We start from the raw sequence: 15,599 nt of genomic DNA on the forward strand, positions 1-15,599 counted from the left end.
TATTGCATCATTGTTGTTTTTGTTTGTTTAGTGTTGTTTAAGCAGAATTATTAATTATGTCGGTGAGGCCGTCTGATTTTTTACTTTCTTAATATAAGAATGGGGTAGGAGTTTATAAGATTCTTTTTTCCTTCATCCTACTCCTGTTCTTCTTGTCATGGAATGTATTTTTGTTGTAGTGGCATTTCGTGTTGCATTACCATGAAAAGAGAATAAATAAATGAAATGAAAAATGAAAATATATCAGCAAAGCTGTCAATAGGTTGCCATTTCAAACCTCTGATAATTTGTTAAAATACAACAAAACTAGACTCCATGTGCAATGTTACTGCTTACAGTGCATCAGTGTCTTACTTCCCCCTAGTGGTCATTCAAAGCAAACACAAACAGCGTGGGTTGAGTATGTGACCTTAACAACAACCAATCACAATTAAAAAGTGTTTATTTTACTCGAATTTTAACATATTATTTTCAGCTGTTGATATACATATCAATATGATACACTCATTTTACAAAATCTTTCTGGGCGATCTCCATAAAAAGTAAACCAAACAAATATTTAATCTGGTTAGTCTTTATTCCAGCTGTAGGTTCACAAGAAGAATGTTTTCTCCTCGTATAAAAAGCTGATTGACATGACGTGTGTGCACTCTTCCATACTCCACTTTAGGCTTGGTTTTAAATTGTTGTGCCGCTTTTAATGTGGTCTTGTCTTTCTCAGAGTGTTCAGATCTCTCCTGGGTATGTCTGGGGTCGGTTCTCCTGGTTTGGTTTGTGAGACGAGATGAACTACTGTGTAGCTCTGACTTCTGATTCTCAACAGCGCTGAGAGCAACGCTCTCCTGAACTTTTAATTTTTCAAAGAGCTGTAATAGAAAATTAATTGAAATAGATTTTTAAAGCAATACAATAACATTGAAGAGTATTAAAAAATGCTAGCAAAAATAGGATTTAAAAAATCTTCAGTGCAAAGCAAAAGAAAAAAAAAAGGACAAAAAGCACAAATTGTTCTAATTAATACTTTTCAAATCAATTTTAGATGTGATTATGGATTAATATCTTCTAGAATATTCAGATGTGTATTCAAATGTTTCACCCTTGTGATTGTAAGTGCTTTCTCGTGATAAAGAGCTTGTCCCAGAAGTGGCTCCCTGTATGTTTCATCCACATCCACCATTGCCTGGCACCAAACGGATTAGCAGAATAAAAGAAGACAAATATTTATATTTAATAGTGATTATAATACATGTAAATGTGATTTAATACGTACCAGGTTCCAAAACTTATCAAATGCCACCACAAAGCCAGAACACACTCCCCGGAGCCCTTTAAAGGTCCGGATGTGAACTTTGACTCTGATTTTCTCCTGAACACATCTGTTTAGCTCTCCTAATGGACTGCCTGTGTGCACTGGACGAAAAGACACAGAGCATAGTGAGATAACTAGATTAACTTAACAGTTTAGTGTTTACTATCATCTTGTGGCATAGACAGCAAAGGCAGAGACATACGTGGCATTCTCGTAAGCACATTTTTGGCTGCTTTTCGTCTTCGAGGCTGTCGCTTGACTCCACTTCCCTCTCCCTCCTCCTCAACAGGGTTGTTTACCATCAGTCTTTTCAGCCTTTCAATCCTCTCTGGGTCTGCTTTACCCTTCTGTGCTTTTCGGAGTCTTTTCTCCACGTTTTCGGGTTTGGCTCGGCCTCGACCGCCTTTCATGAAGCTCTCATATTCTGCGATGTTATTAAAGCACCTTATATTGGGGAAAGGCAATGGCACTTGTGGGGAATACAGAGCGAGCAGAGGGTCAAACTTATCCGAGCTGATGTCCAACTTAGTTTCGACATCATCTTCTTCAGTTTCTGGTGTCTGTCTGGAGGTTTCGGTGGTGGTTTGCTGATCAGATGTTTGAGAGGGTGCCGAACGGCGCTCGCTTTCTGACTCTCTCTCACCCTCCTCCATTTTTGAATGAGCCGCAGACCGCGGAGAATCATGGGTAACTTATCAGTGGTGTGAAGCCACCGATGAAAATGTTTCCTGTCAAAGTCTTAGAATATAAAATGCATAGACATATAATAATTATTTATATGTCTATGATAAAATGTGCCAGTTTACTAATAGGAAGTCTAAAAAGACGTTCAGTGCGCTCAGTATTACTACAGTTTTGACTAATTTATAAAAAAAAAAATTATAATTAAAATATTAGCTTAATCTATATGGTCTCAGTTATACTAAATAAACACATATTTGTAAGTAACTATTTATATAACCCCCCCCCCCCACCACCCTCTGTTTTCCTCTTGCAGGAATTATCCGCATCAATTATTTTTCACTATTTTATATTCAATAAACAATAACTTGGAGTGCTATTGTGCTTTTTCAACTTTAGTTAGTCTGTAATGTTGCTGTTTGAGCATAAAAAGCTCAATGTCCAATTTAAAAGGAGATATTTTTTTAACATTATTTAACAGAAATCACTTATTTCACAGAAATCAAGTTCGATGAATGGGATGAGACCTGGTTGAGCTGCACTAGAGAAGACAACGAGTGTTATTATCAGGGCAGAGACACGCTAGTGTTCCCAAGACAGACGAACTTATATTGGTTACACTCATCTAGGTTTAAATCGCGCTCAAATTTATTTGATTTTGACGCGATATTTAAACTGAAGCTCGCAGTAGGCAGCTTTGGGTTGCAGTGTATACTGCTGAACTCACTGCCATTGCTTTAGCTCTTAATTGGTTGTTTATGATTTATATTGGGGGCATAAACAGAGCTTTAGTTTCTCAGACAGTCAAGCTGCATTATTGAGCATAAAAACAGGAAAGTCATGCAGACTAGATCTATTATACAAAATTTACCATATATTGTTTCAGTTGCATAGTAAAGGTGTTTGTGTTCAGTTTGTTTGGGTCCCTGCCCATGTAGGTATTGATGGAAATGAAGAGGTGGATATTCTAGCTAAACAGGCCTCGAAATTGGATGAGGTTAACATCAATGTCCTTCTATGCAAAGCTAAAGGGAAATTATTCAGGAAAAAGTGATTGGGATGTGGCAAGAGCAGTGGGATAGTAATGACACTGGCAGACATCTTTACTACTGTGTGCAAAGAAATGTGGGAGGGGGTAGATCTAGGAGGAGAGAAGAGGCAGTGCTGACACGTTTAAGGATTGGCCATTCAGGTCTCAATCATAGACTGTATAAAAAGGTCTCAATAGATCTTTATTCCGTATAGGGAAACATCAGACAGGAGGTTGTGATTATTGCGGTCAGCCAGAAACAGTTGAACATGTCTAAATAGAGTGTAAAAATTATATGGAAGAGCGTAGTTGTTTAACATCAGTCCTATATAAAGAAGGGAAAGCGCTTACTTTAGTTAATCTATTAGGAGATGTATCTAAAAGTGTTAAAAATCAAGTTATGAGGTTTCTCAAAAATACGGGGTTGTTCTACCGTATTTAATATGTACATATTTATATCATAAGTATGCGCATAGGTGAATAATTCCCTCTTCTCGACGACCACACTCCTGTCTGGTAGATGGCGGTAAATGCACCTTAAGTTGGTCTCGCCAGTTAAACTCTAAAAGAAGAAGAAGAAGAAGGCAGCTTTGGTAAGAGGATAAGAGCTTTTACTGTCTGGGTAAGAGCACGTAAGAGGCATGACATTTCCCGAGTCCGACCAGGCGCCGAGTGCTGTCAATCACATCTCACACTGGCCGAGCTAACCAATCACAGCACAGCTCGTATTCCAGAAGGCGGGCCTTCATTTGATACAGGAACTATTCGAGCCGTTTATGGCCATGCCAGACTGGGGAGAGATTTGTTGTAAATAATGTAAAATATGTGAAAATAATGTATTTTTCGAAAAACCTAGTATGAGAGCCTGTTCTAGTACACCTACAAAACAAAATGTATGTATGTGTGTACGCGGAGCAGATTGTGGATACTTTTGTTACCGCTTCCGCATTCGTTCTCCTCCTCGTCAGTAGGTGGCAGAGCGCACTCGCACATACGAACGGAACGTACTACACGTAGAAGCGTGTGTTCGTAATGTATTGTTCTAAAAGAAAACATTGCCGTATCGCGTATATATATATATTATTTTTCACAGATTAGAGAATAAATATACCAGATGCTAGAAGGATATGACGTGCTACTTTCGATTTATATTATAGTGCTCTGGTGAATGGTTGGTGCAATAACAATAATAGAAATATGCTTTGTTAAGAATACCAGAAGATGAGGAATCCGTTTGTATTGCTTCAAGATTTAATAAGCATATGAATTTACTGGAATCGTGAATAACTGTCGATGTCAAGAGAATGTCAGTGGACATAAAACAAACATGACGGTGCTACAAAAGAGCTGATGTTACAGTGGACCTGGGGACTTTGTTAGCACTTTGGACATTTCTGTAAGCAACATATCTTAACAAAAAGTACCTCCTAATATTATAAATTCTATAATGATGTATTATGATTATATACACACGGCATAAGCTATATATTAACAGTATACCACGGCACTATTTTACCAGGTTGTCAGTGGACATGGAGTTTCCAGGACATAGTCAGCAGCTCCTGGCCAGCCTTCGCTCTCAGCGTCTACAAGGTTTCTTATGTGACTGCTCTGTGCAGGTCGGCCCGACTCGTTTTGGAGCCCACCGTGCTGTGTTGGCCTCTTTCTCCCCTTTCTTCCATATGTTTTACTCCGATCAGTCAATGGGGAATACCAGCACAATCAACGGAGGGCCACAAAGAGACACAGTCACTATTAATGGAGATATCGTGACCCCACAAGCCTTTGGGCTCCTCCTTGACTTTATGTACGAAGGGGTTCTGCGATTAGCAGCCCACCCCCCTCCAGAGGACGTGCTCGCCGCAGCCAGCTTCCTACATATGAACGATGTTGTGCGAGTTTGTAAGAGAAGACTGCAGGGTCGAGGACTGGCTGAGGCGGATAGTACAAGAGTAGAAGTTGGAGCAAACGAGTCTGCTAAGCCTGGAGAACTTGATGGCTCGAGTGGAGAAGACGCACCTGGTGCAGAAACAGAAAGAGATGGAGCAGTAAGACATCGTCCACAGTCAAGCCAACAAATGTCACTTTATATCGATACCAAGACTGAAACACAAGCAGGGGTGGCTAATCTCCTCATGCACAGGGAGAGTTCAGAAATGGCAGACACGACCCAACCAGGAATGGACTCACAACCAGCCATGAGTAATACTTGTTCGGGTTCGTCCACATATCGTTCTTCACCTAGACCTGACAAAACAAGAATATCAGCAGCGGCGCGATCTGCTAGCCTTGAGTCTGCACTTTCAAGTCCATGTAGTACGACAGAACTAATTCAGAAAGAGACACAAACTGTTGTAGCCACTGCTGTGGCTCTGTGCAGTGTGGATAACGCTAGTGCTGCTCAAGAACATGAATCTAGAGTTTTTATGCAGGCTCAAACACTAAAACCCCAGTTCCGGAACAAAGGTGCTGGAAATCCAGGGTCTTCACAACACATTCAAAACCAGAATGAAAGGAGGCATGAGAACACTTTGCCCAATGCCAGAAACATGCAAAGTAAGCTTAAAAAAACTTGTTCGCAAACAACAAGAGAAGAAAATGAAGATCGCTTTAAAGTGAAATTGGAGGCCATTGTGATTTCTGATGAAGAGTCTGATGATGTAGATGAGACGGTGGTAATGGATGATGACCCAAGAAGAAATGCCGATTTAGATCATGGAGATGATTTTGATGACAGTAATCATGATGTGGAGGAGCTGACCGATACTCAATTTATTCCAGCACACCCATTAATTCATCTTCCACATCAAGAACCCCTTTCTTTCCCTTCCTCGCCGCAAGGTCCTAATCCTTCTGCAGCAGAAACCGCCAGCTTTTCATCACCTCTTTTTCCAGCCAATTCCCAGCCGGAGCAGCAGGCCATGTACCTTGAGGATTTTCATGACTCGCTTGGGAGTTACGTAGAGGACGTGCCTACTTGTAACACTTGCGGAAAGACGTTTTCCTGTGCGTACACACTGAGGAGACACGCCATTGTGCACACTAGGGAGCGCCCTTATGAGTGCACCTACTGTTACCGCAGTTACACGCAGTCTGGAGACTTGTACAGGCACATCAGAAAGGCACATGATCATGGCTTACCAGTCAAGCGCAGCAGAGTCGAGTCAGACCCCCCACCATCACCACCCCCTCCTCCTCAGACGTAGCCATCATCTGTGGCTAGATCCTTTAAACAGGTCCTTCAGAAACTTGCTGAAGGCTTTGAAAAATACCACAAAATCATGACTTGCCACGTCTATACTTTTGTGGCAAATGCTTTGAAAGGGAATCTTGACACACGTGACTGCTGCCATGCCATTTACAAACACAACCAGTGTGACTGAAAAAAAGTTTATTTGGTGGTAATTCAATATTGTTTGAGATTTGAGATATTGAGATTTCTACTGTTACACAAACTGGTTTTGAAATTAATTACTAAAGTATATTGTTTTTATATAAAGATTGGCAGTGTAAGTAAATTTGAATTGACTAAGAGTGGTTCCAGCATACAGGCCTAGTATATTGAAACAGCCTTTTAATAAGTAATCACCATTCATGGTGGTGTTTCGCAGTTTAAAATGCCATGTTTACGTCTCTTATGGAATATTGTAGCTGTTATAAAAATAAATGAGCATTAAAATCCATTAGAGCAGATAAATGACTACAATCACTACAAGGAATAGTTTTGCTGTGTGTGAGTTCTGTGCAGTTTTGTGAGTCTGAAATTGCGACCAGCTTTGTTGTAGAATGTTTAGAGAACTTAAACACTACTTTCCAAAAGTTTGGGGGTAGTCAGAAGTTGTTGTTGTTTTTTTTTAATAATTAAATTACTATTTTTTTCAGCAAGGACACAATACATTGATTAAAAGTAAAGACATTTATAATTTAAAAAATATTTCTATGTCAAATAAATGCTTTTCATGGTTTCAATAATATTAGAGAGCACAGCTGTTTTGAACATTCATGAGAATAGTCTTTTTAGTAAGTCAGCTTATTAAAAATATTTTAACATGCTGATTTGCTGATATTAGAATTATTTCTGAAGAAGGCTTGAGTAATAATGGCTGCTGATAATTCAGCTTTGCCATTACAGAAATAATTACATTTTAAAATATTTTCAAATGAACAGTTATTTTACATTTAAATACTAATTCACAATCTTTCTGTTTTACTGTACTTTTGATCAAATAAATGCAGCCTTTGTGAGCATAGGAGACTTCTTTCAAAAAATATACAAACCCCAAACGTTTTAAAGGTAATGTACATCAGATCAAAACCTGCCAGTTACTGTTAAATAATGGCCAAATGTCTAAATTAAAAGTCTGCACAAGGGAAAACAATAAAACAAGACTTTTAATATTTAGTGATGTTGCATTGTGATATTCTTCAACAAATGTTTGGTAAAATGGTGGTTAATACCATGACACAGTAAGTTAATTATTATGTTTTCCAACAAATATTCATTTTCACATTTATTTAACTGTAACAATGTATTTGAGAAGCAGATCTCCACAATAAAACATTAGCAGTCGTCCACTGGTCCATGCATCTGCAGAAAGAAGTATTGATTAATTTGAAGTTAATTAATGCTAAGTGAAATGAGAGAGATGTTTTTAGAGCAGATTCTAATGTGATTAAAAGTCATCAAAAGGTACTTACTGCCTCTGCTAGCTGAGGCCAAGCCATCGTCATCACAACCCCATCATCAGTTGTGGGAGGAGTCTCCAAATTCCAGTATGTGAAATGATGGAACACTGAAGAAACTTTCACAACTCTGTCCTAAAAACAAATGACAGAAAAAAAAAAAGTTTAAGAGCTAGTGTTTTAAAAAGCATTATGTGTTATTTAGAAATGTATGATATCAATGATTTCTAAAGTAAGGCACAGTGCAGGAACCTCTTGATCAGATGCAGGCTTCTGGACTTCTTTTAGCACTATTCCTGTGTATCCTTGTGGGCAATGCAATTCCTGACCCTTCAGCCCCCTGCCTCTAAATGACACTGTCGTTTCTGCACAACACAATGTTATGTTTATCGTGTGGAGTGCTTCAACTCATTTCATTCTCGAGGTGTGTACTTGTATTTGACTAACCGTGTTTGCGTTCCTTCACAGTGGGATTAAAGAACTTGAAAACTTCGGCAGGTCCGTCATGCTCTATTTCACAAGGTAACAAGTGGATCTGTGGTTTGTCAGCTTGCTTGAGGGAATCAAGCCGGATAGCTGTCACACAACTGTTCGCTGACATCTAGTAAAACAAAGTTTGTAAAGCACATGTGACAATTACTGACAGTGTCATTTCATTAATATATTTGACCATGGATCACAAAAATAAGTAGTCATAAGTAGCACGGATATAATTGTAGCAATAACCAATAATATGGGTCAAAATTATTGATTTTTATTTCATGCCAAAAATTATTAGGATAAGAGCATGTTCCATGAAGATGTTTTGTAAATTTCCTACCATAAATATCAAAACTTAATTTTTGATTAATAATATGCATTGCTAAAACTTCATTTGGACAACTTTAAAGGTGATTTTCTCAATATTTAGATTTTTTTTTTTACACCCTCAGATTCCAGATTTTTAAATAGTTGTATCTAGGCCAAATGTCTATAACCATACATCAATAAAAAGCTTACTTCAGCTTTCAGGTGATGTATAAATCTCAATTTAAAAACCTGACTCTTATGACTGGTTATAGGGAAACCAGGGCTATTGTGACAATTTTCCACTGACATAGTGCCTCGCTATAGGGTTGCCATTACTATTTTGACTCTTTATAAGTAAAAATTACAAAGTGACATTCCATTAAATGCCAGTAAAATATTAATTATCTATTAAAAGATGAATGTATAGATTATTATTATTAGTAGAAAAGTTGTCAAGTATAGTTGAATTAAAGACATGTCTTCTACAATAAACTATACACTTTTTCCAGTTGATATAATGCTAGAGGATCGCATAAAAAGCAGTTTATATCAATGTTATCAGAACTGAACCTCTGTATACTTGTATGGGAAAGCGGAGATGTAATTTTATTGCAGATATCTTACCTTTCTTGTTTTCGGTCGTGTTTATAAAGTGTCACGTGGGACAGCTGTGTTGACTGTGATTGGTCGCTCTGTATTTCTTCGCTTCCACGCGGATGTTTTTCGCGGTAAAATCCAAAGCATTCTGCCATCTACCGTTCGCTGTTGTTGTCGGATAATGACTCGAAAAAATACACTATTTTTACTTTATTGTTATTATTATTATTATTATTATTTCAACTTATATACTAAAATAACAGACACACAGATACCTTTATAATTACATATGTTATATTTATTGTATGATTACAGCGCAATGTTTCCTGTTTCCAGGCGCTCTATGAGTGCAACACTGATATCATTCCTACAGGAATTTGGAACCAACTAGGAACGATATTACTCGAATGCGAAGTTGTCTCGTTCATGTTAATTATTCCTGTAAGATTCAAATAGGGGTTTGATAGACTCCCATATTCGTTTGTTTAGAGAATTAATATATTTTGATTACTTCTTTAACGCCTCCTGCGGAAAATGGTTGTAATTCCGTGTTTAAAAGTGCCACAGCGTCACGCACAAATGTACAGGTAGGATACATACAAATAGCTGCTTTCTGAATCTCTGTTAGTTGGCCAGTTACTAAATAACTGGTTTTACATGTTTCTGTATTTAGAAACCTGGTGTATTACTATGTATAATTGTTTTTCAGAAAATACCTACTGTCACAAGGTGTTCTGGACCGCAAGCACTGTGCACAAAAACATCCAGATGGCACTGTAACCCTTCCAGTCATTGCATCTGTCCTGGTACAGCTTGATCTAGAGGCACTAATAAAAGATGTTACAGAGGACTGCTTTTGTGAAATTGTTTATATCCAGGTAAGCATTCACAATTATTAAAGATATATGTTTGCACCCAATGCACTGAACATCTGAGCATCAGTATATCTGCTTATTTTTTTTAGGATCCCCCATTATCAAAGAAGGAAAAAGTTAAATCTTCTTACAAGAGGCTTCTAGAGACTGCACAGTCTTTGCTGGTTTCTAAAGGAGAAAAATGGAGTGAAGATCTAGAGAGAGACATTCCTAGCCGATGGCAATGCCATGGAGATCTTGTCCTGTTTAGTGAAGGCTCCTTTTCTAATGCAATATGGAAAGAAATTGGTGGGTGATATTGAATCTCAGACCCTCTGTACATCCAGGCTTGCATATATTCCATATATTCCAGAGTAATAGCTCATAGTAATTAGCTTAAATGTCTTCAATATATTCTTGAATATATTTATTTGTTTTAGGATCTGAATTCTGGACTGCAGTTGCACTGACGTTGGGAGGAAAACGTATAGCACAAATAAAAAAAATCTCCCTGGATGGTTATCGCACACCTATAGTGACTATGCTTTTAGGAGACAGCGGTTATGTAACACACATTGATAACCACATTAGGTAACCAATAAGATGCTATGTTATTTAAAAAAAAAAAAAAAACGTAACATATTAACTAAATATTCTAATGGATCTGTCTGACAAAAATTTAGGTATGAGTTTGATGTCACTAAGTGCATGTTCTCTTCTGGGAATATCACAGAGAAGCTCAGAATAGCCTCCTTTGACTGCAGTGGAGAGACTGTGGTTGACTTATATGCAGGTAAAAGCAAAGATGTGTGTACCATTGGAATGGGTTGGAATGGTTTTTAATCACCCAAGATGTATGATCAGATTTTGCCCCACTGTTCAGGGATTGGCTACTTCACTCTTCCATATCTTGTACATGCTAAGGCTGCTCATGTGCATGCATGTGAATGGAACCCAGATGCAGTAAAAGCTCTACAGAGAAACCTGCAGGTCAACGGTGTGTCAGACCGCTGCACTGTCCATCCAGGAGACAACAGACAGGTCAGGATAACAGCTTGAACAATGAGATACAAAAGTGCTGGTTGACATTATCTTAAAGGGTTAGTTCGCCCAATTTGGAAAATTATGTCATTAATAACTTACCCTCATGTTGTTTCAAACCTGTAAGACCTCCGTTTATTTTTGGAACCCAGTTTAAGATATTTTAGATTTAGTCCGAGAGCTCTTAGTCCCTCCATTGAAACTGTGTGTACGGTATACTGCTTATGTCTAGAAAGGTAAGAAAAACATCATCAAAGTAGTCCATGTGACATCAGAGGGTCGGTTAGAATTTTTTGAAGCATCGAAAATACATTTTGGTCCAAAAATAGCAAAAACTACGACTTTATTCAGCATTGTCTTCTCTTTCGTGTCTGTTATAAGACCGTTCAAAACAAAGCAGTTTGTCATATCCGGTTCGCGAACGAATCATTCGATGTAACCGGATCTTTTTGAAACAGTTCACCAAATCGAACTGAATCGTTTTAAACGGTTCGCATCTCTAATACGCATTAATCCACAAATGACTTAAGCGGTTAACTTTTTTAATGTGCCTGACACTTCCTCTGAGTTCAAACAAACCAATATCCCGGAGTAATTCATTTACTCAAACAGTACACTGACTGAACTGCTGTGAAGAGAGAACTGAAGATGAACACCGAGCCGAGCAAGATAATGACTCGTTCACGAGTCAAGAACCGTTTCTGTCAGACGTGTCCGATTCAAGAACCGAGGAGCTGATGATACCGCGCATGTGTGATTCAGTGTGAAGAAGACTGACACACAGAGCGCCTGAACCGAACTGATTCTTTTGGTGATTGATTCTGAACCGATTCTGTGCTAATGTTATGAGCGTGGGTAAACCGAAGGCTTGCAGTCATCGCTAACGACGCCATTATGTCGAACGCAAAAAAAACGGTGAACCGTTTTCTTCAACCGGTTTATTGAATCGAACTGTCAGAAAGAACTACTGGTGATCCGAAAACCGATGCAACCGGTTTTTGACTCGTGAACGAGTCATTATCTTGCTCGGCTCAGTGTTCATCTTCAGTTCTCTCTTCACAGCAGTTCAGTCAGTGTAATGTTTGAGTAAATGAATTACTCCGGGATATTGGTTTGTTTGAACTCAGAGGAAGTGTCAGCCACATTAAACAAGTTAACAGCTTAAGTCATTTGTGGATTAATGCGTATTGGAGACGCGAACCGTTTAAAACTATTCAGTTCGATTTGGTGAACTGGTTCAAAAAGATCCGGTTACATCGAATGATTCGTTCGCGAATCGGATATGACAAACTGCTTTGTTTTGAACTGTCTTACAACAGACATGGAAGAGAAGACAATGCTGAATAAAGTCGTAGTTTTTGCTATTTTTGGACCAAAATGTATTTTCGATGCTTCAAAAAATTCTAACTGACCCTCTGATGTCACATGGACTACTTTGATGATGTTTTTCTTACCTTTCTGGACATGGACAGTAGACCGTACACACAGCTTCAATGGAGGGACTGAGAGCTCTCGGACTAAATCTAAAATATCTTAAACTCTGTTCCGAAGATAAATGGAGGTCTTACTGGTTTGGAACGACATGAGGGTGAGTTATTAATGACATAATTTTCATTTTTTGGTGAACTATCCCTTTAAGTTCACTTACTAATATGAAAAAACATTTTTTTGTAGTGGATGAGAATCAGCTCATTGGGTAAGAGACAATATATAATAATGTTCTCATTATGTGAACATTTCCAAATCAGGGGTTCTTTAGGTCTTTGCTCTTGCACAAATTAAAGCCTTAAAAAAAATCATAAATATAAGCCATAAATGAGAGCAAAAAATGTGTAAAGTCATGGCATTAAGTGTTGCATATACTGAAAAAAATAAATATTTTCCTCAGTATCTTTTACCAGTACAAACAACTAAACATTCTTAAATCAAGAAACATTTACTTGATATGCAAAATTAAGATATTAAATCTTGTTTTCTGTGAAACTGAACAAAATTAAGTGAGGTTATGCTTAAATCATCTGTCACTGGTGTCAAAGAATGTGTTTTCCCTATGAATACCAGTTGATTTTTCTGACCCCATTGGCAGATATTTGTTCTTGATATAATTATGAACACACTTATGTCATCTTGCTATCTTCACATCTGGTCAGTTGAATTAATACATGTTTGGACATCCTTTTTAGCTTCCATTATGTGATCTTGCTGATCGAGTGAATTTGGGCCTCATACCAAGTTCGGAGGAAGGATGGCCAGTGGCATGTCGTCTGCTGAAGAGAGACACTGGTGGAATGCTGCATATTCATCAAAATGTCACGACACCTTTGCATCATGAACCACTTGAACATGCATCTGCTATCGATGTTGAAAAAGGCTCTTCTATAGAACAATCTTCCCTGAGGATTCAGAGAGATATGCAAGCGTGGACTGCCTGGGCTTCAGAAACAGCCAGACGTGTCTGTACACTTTTGTCAGACATCACTGGAAGCAAATGGAAGACGAATATCAAGCACATAGAGCATGTTAAGACATACGCACCACATATCAGTCATATAGTTCTGGACTTGGAGTGTAAACCTCTCTGATAAACACATTCAATCATGTAAAATTGTTTTAATTGTAATCTCTATAATTAGCTATAATTAGAGTTTTACCTTTTTCTTTGTGTGTGTGTGTGTGTGTTTGAGATGTACAATTATAGTAGTGTTTTATATTTCTGTTTTGTACTTCTTTTTTTTTTTTTTTTTTTTAGATCTGGCTGTGATGTGGATTATTGTTCACTTATGAACACTGAACACGTATGTACTGTATGGGCATCATGTTCAAAATGCAGTAAAGATTATTTCCTTTTATGTCTTAACAGTTAAAGAGCAACATCATTTATTAAGTGGCCATCAATATTTATTTCATTTACAGGTATATGGATTTTCCTTTTTTGTTTTTCAAAAGTATTTTATGATTATGAATTCTGAACTGATTTGATCAAAATACTGTTAAATGTGCTCATTAGGTTCTAAAGAACATTACTTTTCAATGTTGAAAGCAGTTGTACTTCTTAATTTTGTTGTGGAAACTTTGAAACAATTAATTTCAGGATTCTTGGATAAAAGTTCAAAAGAACAGCATTTATAGAGCACAGGAATCTGTGACATATGTGAAATTTATTTACTTTCACTTTTGATTAGTTCCATGCATCCTTGCTGAATCAAATAAGTAGTATATTTAAAAGAAGAAGAAAAATAAAAATTCTAACCAAAAACTGTATAAAGATATATATTTTTCTATCCTATGGCCAGTATGACCACATTTGTAATTACATCACTTCCACCCAGAATTAAATAACTACTATCAATTTTCCCTTCATTTAATCCAAAAGAGATTTGCTTATATAGAAAAAATTTATTTGTCATTACTCCAGCGTTTAAAATGTTACATTTTTCACAACATAAACATTATTTATACAAAAACGCCTTTTATTTTATTATTGATATTCAACTTGTAGCTGTTCTCTAAGCTTTGCGTCAATTTAAATCTTAAAACAGGACTAAAAAGCTATAATATATGATTCTGTCCACTGACCTCCGAGGAGGAGGAGGAAACGCTGACGTCTGCGCGCGTCGTGGACGCGCACCTGTTGCACGGTGATCCAGCGCTGACTGAAAACTTTGCGTTTGTTCCTGAACGACGATTATTTGGCAAAGCTGGCAGTCACTGAGCTCGCAGGGAGGAGAAAACCGGTGTGTGGAAATACTGCACTATTGGTAAGAAAACATTTAAAGGGCATTTGAAGAGATTTTAGGCATCTATTTTATGTACGACAAACTGTACTAACACTGTTTAGATCCTAACTGTTAATTTAGAATAGAGACACGAGGCGAGAAAGTGTCTCAGTTGGTGTCATTTTGCCTCGATGTAACTTTATACGCTCTTCTTTTAAGATCTTGAAGTGTGCTAACATTTGTATTCTATTTTACTTTAAGATAAGAGTTTGCGTTTTATTTTCCTGTAACGTTAAGTTAACGTTACTCTAACTGTGTACTTTTCTGTTTAGTATTGGACTCTTTTATGTTTAGTGTTGGAAAATTTAGTTCAGTGAATTTGATGTCGTTGTCCATGTGGTAGAAGCAGGACGGATCCTTCAGGTCTATATGCTCACTTTAATCCTTTCTATTTTCCTAAAACATTCAAAGAATGAGGAACAGGATTGTTAAGAAGGTCTTTTTGTTTTGGATATTGACCAAACCAGTCTTAATTGAAGGTTATTGAATTTTATTTTTATTTTCTCACACGCTTTCCAACAGTTGAGCTCAAAGGGCTTTCATAAGGCTTATGGGTGCTAGCTATCAAGTAATCATAAATGCCTCATTAAAAAAAGAAATCTGTTTCTTGAAGACCTCCACCCAACGGTTGTGCGATCATAAAGGGCGGCAACTCATATGATACGCTGACTGCATGTTGTTTTCCTCTTTTCCTGATGACATTCCAGTGCTCAGCCCCTTTTCCCAGGCTCTTAGTTATTTATTCTCAAACATTACATTTATTGAGTTGCCGTCCATAATTTTAACAGTGACAAATCAAAACAAGGTTCTCATGCTCTCTGGTCAGAATATTATTTTCG

The 15,599-nt window shown here is 37.5% G+C and overlaps 4 protein-coding genes across 6 annotated transcripts; 2 read left to right on the top strand and 2 right to left on the bottom strand.

Moving 5' to 3' along the window:
• Positions 1-424: 424 nt before the first annotated feature.
• Positions 425-1,999, bottom strand: lsm11 (LSM11, U7 small nuclear RNA associated). Of its 2 annotated transcripts, XM_059516705.1 has the most exons (4): positions 1,512-1,998; positions 1,271-1,410; positions 1,097-1,180; positions 425-866 (listed from the first exon to the last, which is right to left on the bottom strand). In XM_059516705.1, the coding sequence occupies exons 1-4, from the start codon at positions 1,960-1,962 to the stop codon at positions 576-578; spliced, it is 966 nt and encodes a 321-aa protein (XP_059372688.1). In that variant the 5' UTR covers positions 1,963-1,998; the 3' UTR covers positions 425-575. The 2 variants fall into 2 exon arrangements, with proteins under 2 accessions (XP_059372688.1, XP_059372689.1); XM_059516706.1 differs by lacking the exon at positions 1,097-1,180 and having other exon boundaries at positions 1,512-1,999.
• Positions 2,000-3,868: 1,869 nt separating this feature from the next.
• zbtb3 (zinc finger and BTB domain containing 3) lies at positions 3,869-6,268 on the top strand. Its single transcript, XM_059515777.1, has 2 exons — positions 3,869-4,416; positions 4,540-6,268. Exon 2 carries the CDS (start codon positions 4,553-4,555, stop codon positions 6,224-6,226), a length of 1,674 nt encoding a protein of 557 aa, XP_059371760.1. The 5' UTR covers positions 3,869-4,416; positions 4,540-4,552; the 3' UTR covers positions 6,227-6,268.
• Positions 6,269-7,394: 1,126 nt separating this feature from the next.
• rnaseh2c (ribonuclease H2, subunit C) lies at positions 7,395-9,833 on the bottom strand. Of its 2 annotated transcripts, none has more exons than XM_059515780.1 (5): positions 9,810-9,833; positions 8,151-8,304; positions 7,956-8,068; positions 7,719-7,838; positions 7,395-7,608 (listed from the first exon to the last, which is right to left on the bottom strand). In XM_059515780.1, the coding sequence occupies exons 2-5, from the start codon at positions 8,302-8,304 to the stop codon at positions 7,582-7,584; spliced, it is 414 nt and encodes a 137-aa protein (XP_059371763.1). In that variant the 5' UTR covers positions 9,810-9,833; the 3' UTR covers positions 7,395-7,581. The 2 variants fall into 2 exon arrangements, with proteins under 2 accessions (XP_059371763.1, XP_059371762.1); XM_059515779.1 differs by lacking the exon at positions 9,810-9,833 and adding an exon at positions 9,117-9,272.
• Positions 9,463-13,639, top strand: trmt12 (tRNA methyltransferase 12 homolog). The gene is made up of 7 exons (XM_059515778.1): positions 9,463-9,676; positions 9,799-9,967; positions 10,054-10,252; positions 10,384-10,534; positions 10,627-10,736; positions 10,827-10,984; positions 13,168-13,639. The coding sequence occupies exons 1-7, from the start codon at positions 9,624-9,626 to the stop codon at positions 13,564-13,566; spliced, it is 1,239 nt and encodes a 412-aa protein (XP_059371761.1). The 5' UTR covers positions 9,463-9,623; the 3' UTR covers positions 13,567-13,639.
• Positions 13,640-15,599: the final 1,960 nt, after the last annotated feature.

The sequence above is a fragment of the Carassius carassius genome, chromosome 29, assembly GCF_963082965.1.
Source record: "Carassius carassius chromosome 29, fCarCar2.1, whole genome shotgun sequence".
NCBI classification, from domain to species: Eukaryota; Metazoa; Chordata; class Actinopteri; order Cypriniformes; family Cyprinidae; genus Carassius; species Carassius carassius.